The 17,077-nt window shown below is 38.0% G+C and overlaps 1 protein-coding gene across 1 annotated transcript; it reads right to left on the bottom strand.

Moving 5' to 3' along the window:
* Positions 1-12,125: 12,125 nt before the first annotated feature.
* NAC23 (NAC transcription factor 29) lies at positions 12,126-14,271 on the bottom strand. The gene is given in 3 exon segments (NM_001294034.1): positions 12,126-13,293; positions 13,419-13,738; positions 13,915-14,271. Coding segments are annotated over 3 exon segments (1,122 nt in total). The 5' UTR covers positions 14,078-14,271; the 3' UTR covers positions 12,126-12,654.
* Positions 14,272-17,077: the final 2,806 nt, after the last annotated feature.

Raw genomic sequence — 17,077 nt, 5'->3', positions numbered from 1 at the left:
GCCAGCATGCCCTCCTTCGGGACGGGGTGTGTCACAAATAGTTAAACCCTAAAAAGTACCACAGCAAATAGCATAAGAAAATCGAAATTAACCCTAAAGAAATTGGGAGAGAAGATATGAAAAGGGAATACCTTTCGGCCCTTTGAGTTATTGGTAAAAAAACCCAACAGAGAAAAAACCTCCAACTCCAAAGACTGTTGTGGGATTTTGAAGAGAGCGAGAGAGAGAGAGAAAAAAAAATCAGAAAAAATGAAGCAAGAAGGGGGAACCAAAAGGGGGAAGAAAAAGAAGAAGCAGCAGCAAAAACGAAGTAGAGGAAGAAGAAATAAGAGGAAAAAGGACGTTGAATCAAGAGTTATAGAAGAAATTTGTACTTCACTGACATGTAGAAAAGCTCGTATCTTTGAAGCAAAACGAAGACGATGAGTGGGTTGCGGCAAAGGTCGAGCTGACTTAGAGTAGATCGTTGTTGTAGTCCTCCCCATCCTGCGAAGCGCTCAAATGTCATGGCGGCAGTGACAGTTCGACTTTCAGATGAAAGGGGGAATAGAGAAGGAAATGAGGAGAGAAGAGAAGAAAAGGAAATGCAGAGAGAAAATGGGGAATGCAGAAGGAAATGAGGAGAGAAGAGAAGAAAAGGAAATGCGGAGAGGAGAAAAGGGGGAATGAGGAGTATTATGTTGGAAAATTGACATTACTGTCAGCTAAAACCGACAAAAACATTTTTTTTAAATATAAACCGATAGAAAATTTTCATTCCTATCGGTTATAACCGACAAAAACAAATGGTGGAATAAATCCCCCCAAAATTCCATCCCAAAATTTTGTTACGATTTAAAAAAATAAAATAATAATTGTTTGGTTTAATAAATAAATAAATAATATGTAATAAATACGTTTTTAAAAATTAAATAACTTTTTTTTGTCGAAAATAAATAATTGTTTGGTTTAATAGATAATAACCTATGTAAAATATGCAATAAAGAAAGAAAAAGATAATTGTACAATGAAAATGTCATCACACAAACTAAATATTGTCTAATCAATACTTGAAAAACATAAATAAGAAATCGCAAAACGAAAAACATTCAAAGATTACGTCAAACTAGTTTCAATGATCTAACCGTCAAACTTGTTTGTAGATACTACAAGATCGCATACGTAAAAAATCGCAAAAAAGAAAAACATTCAGAGATTAGGTAACAAAACAAAAGTTTTCAACGGTTATAAACGAAACATCACAATTTAATGATTATTTTAGCTCCGATTTTGATGATTTTTTACAGCTACACTCCTTGACCCTATAAGAATGCATTGAATGAATTCGATCTTCAATTTAAAATATTTACACTAGTGGATACCACAAAATACTGAAGTATAACTGTTGAGCAAAAATTGTACATAATATGTAAACAAATAATTCACTCGACACAATTTCACCCTTGTTCATTTTTTTCGAAAAGGGTTTTATTAGTTTGAGTTCAACCCATTCTAGGCTACGCGCCTATTAATTACAACATTTCTTTTGGGAAATGAATACCCTTTGATTCTAATATGAATAAATCGTAACTTGAGGATTTGGGTGTTTATTTGATTTTGTGATTGCATCTAGGTAGAGCCCTAGATTGCCTACGTACCCTCGTTGAGGGATCAAGTCACTCGTAGTTCCTTGTATGCTTGATACTTGTTTGGATTTGATGCCTTGTGTAGTTTTAGCTCATGCGGGTGAGGACTTTGCGTCATTGGAGCGTTTAATGCCTTGTGCAGTTTAGGCTCTTGCCGGCAAGGACTTTAAGCCATTGGAGCTTTTGATGCCTGTGCAGTTTTAGCTCATGCTGGCGAGGAGCAAAATGTAGCTTCGTGCCATTTAAGTCTTGTTACGGCTTCGTGCCATTTGAGATTTTGTCGCGGCTTCGTGCTATTTGATATTTGACTTTTCTTCGGCTTCGTGCCATTTAGGATTTGATACGGCTTCGTGCCTTTTGAAACTTGACGTGACTTTGTGCCACTTGAATTTGGAGCATGGCTTTGTGCTATTTGAGCGCCTAAGTGAAATTAATTCACTAATATTTTAACTTTGGCTCTGTGTAGTATCTTTGGCTTGGTATCATTTCTTACTCAATGTTTAATTTTAACTTGATGGAGGCCATTGGATTTTGTAGGATTTTAATCCTAGTTGAAATAGGATTCTAAAAGCATGAAAGTTGGAGCCTTTTCCATTGTGAAAGACTCGTTTGACTTGGTCTTTTCCTTTGAGTTTTTAAAACTACACAGTGGATGTAGTAGAATAATCCATTTTTTCCTCTTTCTTCTTCTCGGTTTTGGTACCTTTGTCACTTCGTTTCCATGCTTGCTCTCTTTCTTTTTGTTATTGACTTTTGTCTTTTGCACAACAGATTGCAGACTTAATGAGTCTTTGTTTTCATATTGTTTAATGAAAACATAAAAACAAGTGGCAGAGTAGCATAAGAACTTTGTAAAAAAAAAAAATCTTTGAGATGGCTTTTTCTTTTTTTGACTTTTACATGAGTGTCTTCCACCAAGCTTTATTTTCTCCTTTTTTTTTGAATGTAAGCTTTTCAAGTTCAAAATAGGATTTTGCTTCTTCTTCTTCTTTTTCGCCAGCAACCTTTATTTCTTCTCAACTCTAAGACGACGGCTGCGACGGGTTTTTTTTTCTTTGTTGGAAGCATCATTCTTTTCTTTTTGGTGTGACTTCCTTCTCCAATTTTGTGTCAAATTGTTTGAGTCATATTCCTCTTCACTTGTAGTTTCCAATGAGCTCCTAAAATGGAGTAGCAGTAACGGCCAAATTCTTCGAAATGAGCTCCTAAAATGGAGTAGCATCAACCATTTCAACTTCGAACTGAGTTCCTAAAATGGAGCAGTAGCAACCACCAAATTCTTTGGATTGAGCTCCTAAAACGGAGCAGCAGCAACCGCCAAATTCTTTGAATTGAGCTCCTAAAACAGAGCAGTAGTAACCATTCCAACTTCGACAGCTACTGCGGTTGTTGTTCTCACTGCGGAGAACTATGTTCATGGCCACCTTCTTTTACGCCATCGACGAGAAAATGGAGCATGCTGTGACGCTAGGCTGGAGGACGGCGTGGCTGCTGTGGACGTTGGTGTTGTGTGAAGTGGTGGTGTTCAGCAGCGTCGCAGCGGCAAGTTGGGCAGAGAGGAATGAGGACTGTGGCATGGCTGCTACGTCATTTTGGTCTTTCATTTAACGTTAACGACTGTGCTGCAAATGTCTTCATTGGTGTTTGTCGAAGTGTTAGTGATCGACGATTTGAATCTGCGGCGTAGACATTGATGGTTGTTCAGATGGACTTGCGTTGGTGGTTGCTTTTTGGAATTTTCATAGCTCTTATTTTTCCTTGTGTTGGGAATGAACAAGGTTGAAGAAGCAAAGTGCTTCTTTTCCTCCTATAAAGCAGAAGAAAGAACTAACCCAGAAAGAGATTAAAAAGAATGAAATGGCTATACCTTTGAATGCTTTGTAGCTTTTCCTACTCCTGTGTATCCTCTTTTATGTTTGCATTTTCTCGTTGAATTTCCACAGCAGTTCACCTCTTTGATTTCTCTCCTAATTTTTGCAGAGTCTTTTCTTTTTCTTTTTTTTTTCTTTTCAATCCCCCATTTCTGATAGCAGCTGATGCCTATTTATTGGCATCCTAGGAGAGCTTTTACGTGAGGGAGATAGTGGCCATGTCTTTCGCCACTTTCTCTTAACCTTTCCTACTAACTGTGCAATCTCCCACGTTTTGCAGAAAAAATAGGAAGTCCCTGTTCCACGTTACTTCTCTCTGACCGAAAGTGAAGTCGTCTCGTCTTGGCGTGGCAAATTGTTTGAAAAAAGAATTTAATTTGATGGGGTACATTATAGACATGCATTGTACGACTTGGATTTCCAAGTCTAAACTCTTCACGTGGGCAGCATTCCTATTTTCTTTTGAGAAGTTTGTTTGTTGCGAACTTCTCTTTATTATTTTATTTTATTATTTTTTATTTAGGGGTTTATCTCATGCTAGGTGGCTAACAAAGAAAAGATTTCGAATTCCCCCATTTTAGTGGTTTTAGATAAGTTCCAAACCCTTTTTGAATTTCTTTTGATCAGTTCTTCCGCACGAGCTTCTCCCGTACCATTCTTTACTATTCGTTATTTTTTGGAGAGAAGAACAGAACGGTCAATAAGGCTTCATACTTTTTTGTTTCACTTGGATTTGAATGAACATTCCGCAACTTCATTTGATATATATATTTTTAGGGTAAATTACATAGTAGCCCCTCAGGTTTAAGGTCTATTGCAATCTTATACAACATCTTTAAAACATTTAACTTTCATACCTCAAGTACTATTTTATTTCAATTTCATACAACCGTTAGATTTTCCATCCATGGATCTGTTAAATGCTGACGTGGCTGCCACATATATGCCATATGGCTGCCAAATGTCTGCCACGTGGCAAATAAAATAATTTTTAAATATTTTTTTGTAAAACCTGAATTTTTTTCTTCTTCTTCTTTCTTGCAAGTTTTTGGGTTCTTCAGGGATGTGGGTCGTTGGGGGGAAGAAGGAGGAGGAGGAGAAGGAGGAAGAAGAAGAAGAAGGAGGAGGAGGAGAAGGAGGAAGAAGAAGAAGAATAAGGAGGAAGAAGAAGAAGAAGAAAAAAAAAAGGACCGAACCTCCTGCAACCTAGAAGAAGAAGGAGGAAAAAGAATAAGAGAAGAAGAAAGAGGAGGAGGAGGAATAAGAAGAAGGGAAAAAAAAAGGGACCGAACCCCCTGCAACCTACGGAGCACGGACACGCCAACTTAAGAGCGTATCCCGTATCAGATACGGTCTGGGATACGATATGCGCTCAATACGTACCGATACGTTCTGGATACGTATTTGAACGTATCTGTTGACCAGTGGACATCTGGATACGTCGTCGATACGTTTTTGATACGCGAATCCGACATTTTGAATACGCAACAAAAGCACCTTGACGATGAAATGATCTAACCAGAGGATGGGGAGAGAGCGAGAGGGGGAGAGAGAGAGAGCTCTGTGAAGAAGAGTGTCGAAATGGCAAGATCTGCAATTGGAAAGAAGGCGACAGCGGCATATTCTATAGTGCTAGGTACTTAGGGGGCGTTTGTTGCACCAGACTATCTCGGACTGGACTAGCTTTAAGGACTAAGTTGGACTGGCTTAGACTAGACTAAGCTGGACTGGCTTAAACTAGACTAAGCTGGACTAACTTAGTGAAGCGTTTGGTGCAGTGTTAGACTAAGAAGCTAGATAATAACAAATTCTAATATTATATTATTTTATATATAAATTATTAATATTTTATTATGATCTAGGTGACCGGAGATGACGAGGAGTCTATCGAGAGTGGTTGTTGAGCGTAACGAGGATGAGAGATGATAGTCTTAGCTAGTCCCATGGTTATTGGGGGGTCTCGCTAAGACCTCTTAGTGAAGGGTTTTGTCCATGCTAGTCCTCTTTAGTCTCATTAATGTTAGTCCTAGCATGGAACAAACACGGTATTAGACTAACAGCTAGTCCAGTCCAATCCAGTCCCACTTAGTGAGGGCAAACAAACGCCCCCTTAGGGTTTTTTTGAAGTCACGTGATATTTTCTTCTCAAACCAGGGCTTCCGTTTTATGAGAAAATAAGGCCATATATTTATATTTATATTAGAAAATAATGCATATTTTTTAGCATCCATGCCGTATATATTTATATACAACTATTAATATATATATATTAATATACATCAATGTATATTTTCAATTAACGTATCCACGCCGTATCGTATCCTAATATTTAGAAAATAGCCGTATCGTCGTGTCGTATCGTGTTGTATCGCCGTATCCGTATCCGTATCTGTGCTACATAGCCTGCAACCCAGGAGAAGAAGGAGGAAGAAGAAGAAGAGAAGAAGAAAGAGGAGGATGAGGAAGAAGAAGAAGAAGAAAAAAAAAAAGAAAAGGGACCGAACCCCCTGCAACCCAGAAGAAGGAGGAAGAAGAAGAAGAGAAGAAGAAAGAGGAGGAGGAGGAAGAAGAAGAAGAAGAAGAAGAAGAAAAAAAAAGGGGACCGAACACCCTGCAAAGCTGCAACCCAGAAGAAGAAGGAGGAAGAAGAAGAAAGAAAAAAAAAAGGGAACCTGAAATTAAAAAATTATTTTTATTTGCCACGTGGCAGACATTTGGCAGCCACGTGGCATATATGTGGCAGCCACGTCAGCATTTAACAGATACATGGATGAAAAATGTAACGGTTGTATGAAATTGAAATAAAATAGTACTTGAGGTATGAAAGTGAAATGTTTTAAAGATGTTGTATAAGATTGCAATAGACCTCAAACCTGAGGGGCTACTATGCAATTTACCCTATTTTTTATTCTTGATTTGTTGTAGGTGTCTTTTGGTGGAGACTCTTTACTTTGGAAGCGTGCCTGATATCTTCGTACAAAATGGTGGGATTTTTTTATCCCTTTAGTTTTGATGTGCAGCTTTATGCATCTTTATTTATTTTTATTATTTTTTTTTGTTCCACATATGCATCCAAATTCATGCAAAAGACTAGTGATTAGTCCTCTCTTGGGCCCGTGGATTTATGACAAATCAAATCCTTCCAAGATGGGAGACAGGGGGTATACTTTTCAGTAGATAGTTGTACCATTATTCAAGCATGGCTGTTGCTTTTAACTTTTGGTCAAGTACAGCTGTTGTACAACACCTATGAACAAATATAGTTTTTGATAGACTTGGCTTCTTCGTAATCAGGCATGCATGACAATTATTTTTTTTTATGATATTTGGACTTGGCCTCTTCGTAATCCAACATGTATGATGATTATTGTTTTTCAATGCATCAGACTCCCCTCTTTTTTTTTTTGCTCAACAATAACATTAACTCTAAGTGTTGGTTTAATCTACCGTTTTGATGTGATACGCATTCTACGAAGCATTTTTCAACGATCAAACCGTCAAACTTGTTTGTACACACTCCAAGATCGCAAACGTAAAAAATCGTAAAAAAAAAACATTAAGAGATTAGATAACGGAACAAAAGTTTTCGATGGTTATAAACGAAAAATTACAGTTTAGCAGTTATTTTAGCTTCGATTTTGATGATTTTTTTACAGCTACACTCCGTAACCCTATAAGAATGCATTGAACGAATTCGATCTTCAATTTAAAATATTTACACTGTGAATACCACAAAATCTTATTTTATACTTGATGAAGATATATAACATTACCTCAAATGTTGGTTTAATCTACTGTTCTAATGTGATACGCATTCTACGAAACGTTTTTCAACGATCCAACGTCAAACTTGTTTGTACACACTCCAAGATCACATACGTAAAAAATTGTAAAAAAAACAAACATTCAGAGATTAGGTAACGGAACAAAAGTTTTAGATGGTTATAAACGAAAAATCACAATTTAACGGTTATTTTAGCTCATATTTTGATGATTTTTTGCAGTTACACTCCTCAATCCTATAAGAATGCAATGAATGAATTCCATCTTCAATTTAAAATATTTACACTAATGGATAAATCTTATTTTATACTTAATGGAAGTATAACATTAACTCTTAAGTGTTTGTTAAATCTATCAATTTGATAAGATATGCATTCTACGAAACTAGTTTCAACGATCCAACCATCAAATATGTTTGTATATACTTCGAGATAGCATGTGTAAAAAATCGCAAAAAAAACAAACAAAAAAAAAACAAAAAACATTCAAAGATTATTCTGGCAGCCGTCCAAAATTTTGCTTTGTTAGTGTTGGTTATATCCAACAGGGCCATGAGTGATTTTTTTTAAAGCATGTGTTTATTTATTTATTTATAATCATTATAACATTTTAAAATTGTTGATGCACAAAATCAGTGAGGACTTTGGTACAACAGAAAGTGTTAAGTTTGTGACCTTCGCTAGATTGCTCCGGTCACTAGTGTGGATAAGTATGTAAATGGATAGAGACAGGGAAGCAAACACAAGATGTATATGGTTAATCCAGATTGGCTACGTCCACGGAGTAGAGGAGTTTTCATTAATTGTGAAGAGTTTACATAAGTACATAGATTCAAACTCTCATTTAGTGAGTACAAGTGAATGATTTAGCACAAATAACATTAGGAAATATTGTGAGAGAATGATCTCCTTTTATAGAAGAGAGTTTCTAGCTTTGTTTTAACATTGACACGTGTCGTGTTGTGATTGGCTTCTGATGTTGACACGTGTCGCGCTTTGATTGGCTTCTGATGTCGACACGTGTCGCGCTGTGATTGGCATCTTGGTTGGAGGGAAACTCTTCTGGGTCTTTGACTGTATAACGTTGACCGGTGCTCAGTAGTTTCGGGATTGGTCAAGTATGGTACAAACAGTGCTCCTCTAAGTTCCCGAGTGAGGGAAGCTCCTGGGTTGGGGACTTGCAAGATCCAAGCCGCTGAGTAATCACGAAACTTCTAAGTATCGAAGTGTGGTATCGTCTTCATTTGCCTTATCTGTCTCATAAGTAGATGTGGCATCTTCTTTGGAAGTACTTTTCCTCCATCCAGGGGTGGTATCTTTAACCAGTGGAGATGCACAAGGTAATGTATCAATTTGACTTGAAGCTTACTTGTAGTTTCATGCTTAGTCAAGTGCGATACAAACCATGTAGTAGGAGTCCTCCAAGTCGCCGAGCTAGGAGATTTGCAGAAAGAGGTGACAAACAAGGTAAGCAATCAGAGTTCCAAGCAATCAGTCCCAGATTAGAAGTTTGATTTCGAGTTCCGGCTGATTATTCTCATTATCCCTATCTTGCAAGCAGCAAGAAGGATAAAGAGAAGAAAAATGAGAAGAGATGATATGAGATACTTTTGCTTTGAAGAAGTAACTTTCCACATGCTTATTCTTGAACTGGGCTGAAGGGTTTTCTGGTTTCCTCCAGAGTATAAGGCCGACTCAAGAATTTGAGAGTCAAAACAAGTCCGACAAATCTAGAGTACGTTGGACCCTGATGATATGGATACTTTTGCTGTTGACAAAGTAGTAGATGTATCAGCACGTGTTTTGTTACGCTTGTCTCCACATGCTTCCTTGTATCCTTCTCACTTGCCATATCTGTTCCTCAGGCATATGTGGTATCTTCTTTGGAAGCATAAGATGTTGAAGATGAGTACTCGAGGGCAATGCCAGGTAAGTAATCAGGCAAGGGGTTCCAGGCAGTTAATTCCTGACTGGAAGCTTGATTCCAAGTGTTGACTGATTGCTCTATTTCTCCTTGTCTTGCAGGTAAGAACAAGGCCAAAGGAAAAGACAAGGAAAAAGCATGATATGGGATACTCTTGCTTTTAACCCCAATGATATGAGATACTCTTGCTCTGGTGTGGCTTATTTGCAGAGGTATTATTGGGGGGAAAAGAAGCTGAGTATTTCGAGAGACTCTGCTTAGAGTGCCCTCTCGGATGTGAAGAAAAATTGAGCATTTTTTTTATTTGCAGGTCTGCCTGGCCGTGGAGGATGAAGGTCGACATATATAGGAATTGTCCCAAAAACGAGTGGTAATGTTGTTCCTTTACCCTTCTCGGTCATAGCAATGTAATGGGAGCTGCAAGATTCACGTGTTTTAACTTTGTCAGAACATTTTGAAAAAGTGGTTTGTGGTATCTGGAAAGCTGATATTGCGTGTGAAAATTGCAGACAAGCTTTATCCAAGGAATGAATTATGCCTTGGACCTTGGTTATAAAATTAGACACAATGATTCTTGCATTTCCCGTTCCACCGACCTTGCATATGGCCACGTTTCACGAGAGGATATGGTATTCACTTCAAAGGAAACATCATTCACTTCTGGGAATGATGCCGATTCAGTAGGTCGGGACTGATGATTTTTTATCAGGAGCTCATTGTTTTGTTCAGCCACAAGGATTACCGATATCAGGTGCTTGTATTCAATAAAGCATCTCTCTCTATACTGTTGTTGTAGAAGCACATTGAAGGCATGAAAGGTGCTGAAAGTCTTTTCCAACATATATTCCTCAATGATGGTTTCCCTACAAAGCTTCATCTAGAAGCTAATTCTGAACATTGCAGAGTTGTACTCTGCAACTGACTTCCTTAGGTGTGCCCACTCATAACGAGCCCTTGGAAGAATCATTGTTTTACGATGATTGTATCTATTTCTCAATGTCTTCCAAAGGGCTAATGGATCTTCAACCATTAAGTACTCACTATTCAGTCATTCATTAAGGTGGCGACAGATAAAGATCATGGCATTTGCCCGAACTTGAGAGAATGCACTATTTTCCTCCTTGATAGTTTCTCCAAGATTCCCTGCCTCCAGATGGATCTTGGTATCCACTACCCAGGTATGGTAGTTCTTCCCAGTAATATCTAAGGCAGCAAAATTAAGCTTGGCCAAGTTCGCCATTTTCTTTTATGAAAGAAAAATGAGGTGTAAGGACTTGCAATAATATGTATTTTGAAGGAATGTAGCATTAGAACTTCTGATTCTTACACATTTTTCATTTTGATCTTCAGGTCAAAATGATAAGCACTCGAAACTTCAGGCTCGAGAGTTACATGATTACTGAGGAGGGCAATTGTACTGCACCACTCTCATTGAGACAATATAGCATAGGGTAGGCGATTATACTGTACCACTCAAGCCGTAGGAATATTTAAATATGCAGAGCAGGGTGGGCGATTATACCGCACCACCTAAAATTGCAGTACAATTAAATTTGCAATTCAAGATGGGCGATTGTACCGCACCATCTTTGATTGCAGTAAAATTAACATAAATAAACATTGGGTTAGTAGTTAGGAGCTACACCAAACAAGAAATAAAAAATATAAGTAATTGTTATATTGAGAACTAAGAGCAAACATGGTGCTAGCAGATCTTGGCGAGGGTACATCAAGCAGGTGAGGCATAGGAGGAAGAAGAACAGTAAAATCCTTCGAGGAAGTATTTTTCGGCGAAGGGAGATGATAACTGGTTAAGGTTAGAGAGTCGTGCTAATAACGTGTTATAAATAGGCAAAAGTTAGAGAGATAACCTTTGCTAAGGACATGAGAGAAACGGGTGCAAAATATCACACTGTTTAGTTTCGTAACTATAACACAAACGATTGCAGGAAAAAGAGGAAATGATGGATACTTATATTATTGCTTTCATTTCTTTTCTTTGTTGTGTATTGTAATCACACACAAAGTACTCTTTATATAAAGCCACATTCGTGACAAACTAAAAAGTGAAATGATTGCTCTTTTTGAAAACTTCACACAACAACAATTACTCTATTATTGCTCTTTTGAAAACATCACATAACAATAATTATACTAAGGTGGGCATTCATTCTCACAATTTTACAACACTTTTTAGGTTTTCAATAATTAACTTTCATTTTCATTTTCAATTTTCAGTTTTTATTTTCAAAATGAAAACAAAATGGTTATCAAACCACGTGCTAATTTTCTTTAGGCTATGTTTGGGTAAGAGTTTGGGTAAGAGGTTTTCAAGTCCAAGTGACTGAGACCAGGTTATTAAAAGTTTGACTACAAATGTGAAAGGGATTTGCAACCCCTCCTTAGAATGTGTCATTTGCAAATTCATCTCACATGCCTTTGTTTAACCCATGGAATGCATTCCTAATCCCCTCTATCTTTTATTTTTTGTCCATCTAGTGTAGAATATTGATTGTGCTCAAAATATATTTTGTAGTCCATTTCTTAATAAGCTTGGCCTCAATCATTTTGGAACTTGGAACTCTCCTACCTAACCATCATTATCTTGTGTCTTACTTTTTTTTAACATTGAAACCGAGGTGATTACCAAATAACCCTTAATTAAATTGTGGCGGCGACAATAGTGGTGAGAGGTGGTGGGATGATGGTGGTGGCGTGTGATGTGGTGGCCATGGTGGAGATGGTGAGGCGAGAATGTCACGATGATAGTAGTGGTGGAAGGTGGTATTGGAATTTTTAACTTTGTTTTATACGTGACTTTTGTTTTTTTAATTTTTTTTGGAAATCATTCTTGAAAAATAAAGAACGTTCAGTATCATGTTTTACATAATTTATCCTAAATATTGTACTTCTTGCTTTTTTATTTTTTAAATTTGTTCTTGAAAAACAACATACATAATACATTTTAGGGTCGTTTTTGTATTTAAAAACAAAAAACTATTTTTGCACCCTTACTTTTTCAAGATAAATATATCAAGTACTAAATCTGATCTGCCAATTGAACAAAAATCAACATACTAAACCCTATGTAAAGATATTGATTGAGACGGGGAATTGTAATTACATTAATTGGGAAGATATCCTTCGCTCGTGAAAAAAGAACTCAAGATCAATTCTCATGTTCATAATCCATACCAAGTAGTAAATCTGATTTGCCAATTGTACCCATGTCAATTAACATTGTATTGTTTTCGAGGGTCAATCTCCCATGCATCATGCATGCCATTCCAGATTGCCAGATTGTATATAAAAATAATCAAACTCCTTTCAGTACTTAATTTTTGCCATCTTTTGTTATGAACTTATGATCCATACGAAACAGCTTGACCAAGGCTTGGCAGGTCCGACCTTCCGTAATTTTTCTTTTCTTTCCTTCTTTCTTTTATATGGTTTTATTCTTGAAAATGAAAACGAGGATTACTCAGAAGTAATTGCTGATTCAAGAATGAATTGGCGGTGTTAGTGAAACTGCAATTGGAATTTACGTCTTTCTTCGATGGATATAATAACATGCCACGATCATCTGTGATGGAATGCTGGCGCTTTAGCCGGTTTTCCGTGTTTGGGGCTGATGATGGCAAGTTCAAACAGTTGTACTGAGGGAGAGTTTGAAACAAATGACTTCTGTTACTGCTGATATTGGTATTGAACAGCGGTTGCGGGTCTAATCCAGTACTAGTACTCCCTGTACAGCTATAACTAAACTTATTAGGAGTAGTTGATTGAAGTCCAGTTCCAGTTGGGATATAGTACTGGCCATCCGCCAGAATACTAGTGAGTAATGAGTAGTCCATGGCGTCTAGTAAGTTGGAGAAGGAACAAGATTTCTGAGGCTTGAGACTGCTCGTAGTACTAGTACTCATCATGTTGTGATCAAGGCTGGGAAAGGGACTTTTCAAGCTTGGTAAAAGGATATCGTGGAGGAAATCTTCTTCTCCTTGAACGTCTTGGTCTTGATCATTTGGCAGTGCCGCTGCTGAAGTCACGACATTCGACTTCTTGTAGATTCGACAAAGAACCCAATCATCCAACTGGGGTCACAAAATAAAGTTCATATATTTATAGTTAATGATTGAAGTATATATGTGGATGATTATTTAATTGAACAATTGATTCTGTAAATCAAATGCTCATAAGATCCAATAAAACTGCTCACCCTCATGGATAAATCATTGAGCTTCACGGCTCTGTGGTGGTTGGTGGTGGTGGTGTAGTTATTTGGGCTTTCTGGAAGGCGGTATTCATGCATGATCCAGTTGGTCTTGATTCCCTTGGGGGGTCTCCCCTTGTAGAACACAAGAGCCTTCTTCACACCAACATTCTGCCGCCCTCCTGATGGTGCCACAATCGTCTTATCTGTTCCAGTTGCCTTCCAATACCCTGATGCGGCAGCCCTGTTTGGCCTCGCACCATTCGGATACTTGCGATCTCTTGGACTGAAGAAGTACCATTCTTTCTCACCAAACGCAGCTTTGGCTAATTAATGGTCGACATCAGCATGCATGAAAGAACACCGAATTAGCCATATATTAATTAATCAGCTGATAAACTTAGCGTGCATATACCATAGAGGCACGCATGTGTGATATGTACAGGAAACAAACAGTTGAATCAATTAATTTATAGTTAAGGAAATTAGGTAGGTGCCGTACCTGGCAATTCCCATGGATCAAACTTGTAGATATCAACTTCAGCGATGATGGAAACAGGTAAGGGAGTGGAGGCCACCTTCTTTATAAGGTAGTGAAGGATGAGCTCTTCATCTGTAGGGTGAAACCTAAATCCTGGTGGCAGCCTAGATTCTGGGTTTTTCATCCTCAATCAACCAAATATTTCCTTGCTAGCAACAAACCTAGCAACCTAAATTGAACCAAATATTGATGAAGAAAGATGCTAGGAATGAAAGCATGTACATGAAAGAAATTAAGAGTTGGAGGAGGAGAGCTTGTGTTATCAGTTGTCGCAAAATGAACGAACCAGCGAACAACCAAACTGTAAATTAAACAAAGGGAAGAAGAGTTTGAAATTTTATTGGGAGAGAACGAAAGGAAGGGCTTTTATGGTTGTGGGAATTTGTCGGCATGCGGAAAAGAGAGATTAGGCAAATAGGTTGGGATGAACCAGATGATGTTGATGAAGAGAGAAAAAACAAATCATCAGTTACATTTTCCGCGGAAACAAATATAATATATATGGCTGAGAGAGACTAATTACATGCACGGGATAAGACTTTAGGTGATAATGTCTTAAATTTATTATATATTTTTGTGTGTTTTAATTTACTCACATGACATGACGTGATTGATTGAAGATATCGTTACTCGCGCATGTGTATGCCGTATGTAAGAGTGCCAGCTGAAAGGGTTTCGGTGTATGGCCTAATGGAATGCAATTATTGGTTTTGTCCTTCCCAAGTTTTCTGAGAGCTAAGTTATGCTTTCACGTAATTAACAGGGAAGGAAGAGGGAGAAAGACTCGGGGGCTGAGGAGGGAGGAGGAGAGAGAGATGAGATAATAACGTATGGGGAATGGAATAAAGAAGAAGATGCATGGCGGCTGGACAAAGGTCCAAGGATAGTCTCAATATAACGACATCATCCCCCTCTTCTGCAAATAGATTCGTAACACACGTCCTTCCATGTTTGGACGAGCTCTCCCCCACTACCAAAGACCAATTAATTCCTACAGTCCACATAGAAAGCAGAAGCAAAAGCTCTTGTGACCTGTCCAGAGGTATCAATCATCTCCATCCTGTGCCGTAATAATGCATCTCACTTTGACTTTATTCTTTTTTTACTTTTTATAATGTTTCGGTTGCTTTAAATTAGAAGGGAAATGTGTTCCTTCCGTGTCCTTTTCACCTAATCAATCAATGCCCAAAATTCAGATTTTTGAAATTTAATCTAACAGTTAAAATTATTATAAATTTAAAAATACATCTCTATTTATAGTCGTTAGATCAAATTTCAAAGATCCGAATTTGTGACCTTAGTGAATTAGGTGGAAGGGATCCTCCGGAGAGGATCCCTTTCTAATTAGAAGTGGGTTCGATTTTCATTCGGTTCAGTTTTTTTTATCAAAATTAAAAATCAAACTGAGATTATTGTTTATTTGGTTGGGAGTGTTTTTCAGTTATCTGAAAGGGTTAGGTTCTTGTTTTTAAAATTTAATTGGACCTGAAGTTGCGGTTATATTCAATTAGGCTACTTGATTCGGTTTGATTTAACTTCTATTTTTTTTAAGAACTTCTAAACTTCTAAACCCTTAAATTTTATAGGGTAAAGTACAAAAAACTACCTCAACTATTGGTGTCACGACACTTTTATACCCCATCTTTTAAAATTGACAATGTTATACCTCATCTTTAGAATTTGGTCCAATGTTATACCTTCCGTTACATGACCGTTTACTTTTCAGTTAAATACTGACGTGGCTTGATTCAGAGCTCATTTTCTATTAAAATATTATTAAAAACTAAAAAAAAAAAAAATTAATATTTTTTAAAATAATAAAGAAAAGTAAAAAAAATCCCTTTGTTCGTCCCTTCCCCCTCTCTCTCCCCATCTTCGTCTTCTTCCTTGCTTAAAAAAAAATTTGAAAACCCATCAACCCCCCAACCCACCCCCCCCCCCCAAAGAAGAAGATGAGGAAAAAAAAATGCAACCCAACCCCCTAAAGAAAAATTTGAAAACCCATCAACCACCCAACCACCCCCCCCCCCGAAGAAGAAGATGAGGAAAAAAAAATGCAACCCAACCCCCTACAACCCAGAAAGAAGGAGGAAGAAGAAGAAAAAAAAAACAGCGACGGCGTCCTTTCCCGGTCGGAGCTCTGCAAAGCCTTCAAGTCCCTCAGGCTCATCGAGGCCCACTTCGGCATCGATGTGGCCACCCCGCGAGAGCAGCTGACGCGACTGTACGACTCCATATTCGACAAGTTCGACAGCAACCAGAGTGGGACGGTGGATCTGGAAGAGTTCAGGGAGGAGATGAAGAAGATTATGCTAGCCATCGCTGACGGGCTGGGCTCCTCCCCCATCCAGATGGTTCTGGAGGACGACGACCAGAAAGAAGAATAAGGAGAAGAAAAAGAAAAAGAAAAAAAATCCAAAGCAAACCCAGTTCGTCCCCCCCCCCCAACCTAACCCCTCCCAACCCCAAATCCACCACTCTCATCCATTCTCCACATCCTCTTTTGCACCCATCCTCCACCTTCTCCGCGCACCCATCTTCTCGCCGACGGGATCTGGTTTTTTTGTTTTTTTTTTCTTTTTTCTGGGTTGCAGGAGGGGAAAACTGTGTTGGGGGGGGGGGGGACAAACTGAGGGTTGGTGCAAGGGAAGACAAATTGGAATTTTTTTTTTGTTTTTTTTTGTTGGGGGTTGCAGGTGGGGGGGGGGGGAAGAAGATGAAGATGGGGAGAAGAGAGAGGAGGGGGGGAGGGGAGGGACGAACTGAGGGTTGTTTTTTTTTAGTTTTTAATAATATTTTAATGATTTTTAATAGAAAGTGGGCTTTGAATGAAGCCACGTCAACATTTAACTAAAAAGTAAACGGCCAAGTAACGAAAGGTATAACATTGGACCAAATTCTAAAGATGAGGTATGACATTGTCAATTTTAAAAGATGAGATGTAAAAATATCGTGACACCAATAGTTGAGGTAGTTTTTTGTACTTCACCTAATTTTATATGATTCGATTCGGTTTGGTTTCTAAACTTCTAAAACCGAAAATGAACCAATATCTTTTGATTTGGTTCAATTTCTTCATATTCGGTATGATTTTTTTCGATTTTATAGACGATTCAATTTTTTT

The sequence above is a fragment of the Malus domestica genome, chromosome 14, assembly GCF_042453785.1.
Source record: "Malus domestica chromosome 14, GDT2T_hap1".
Classification (NCBI taxonomy): domain Eukaryota; kingdom Viridiplantae; phylum Streptophyta; class Magnoliopsida; order Rosales; family Rosaceae; genus Malus; species Malus domestica.
Note: the sequence above shows the minus strand (reverse complement) of the source record. Positions and strands in the feature narration are given on the sequence as shown.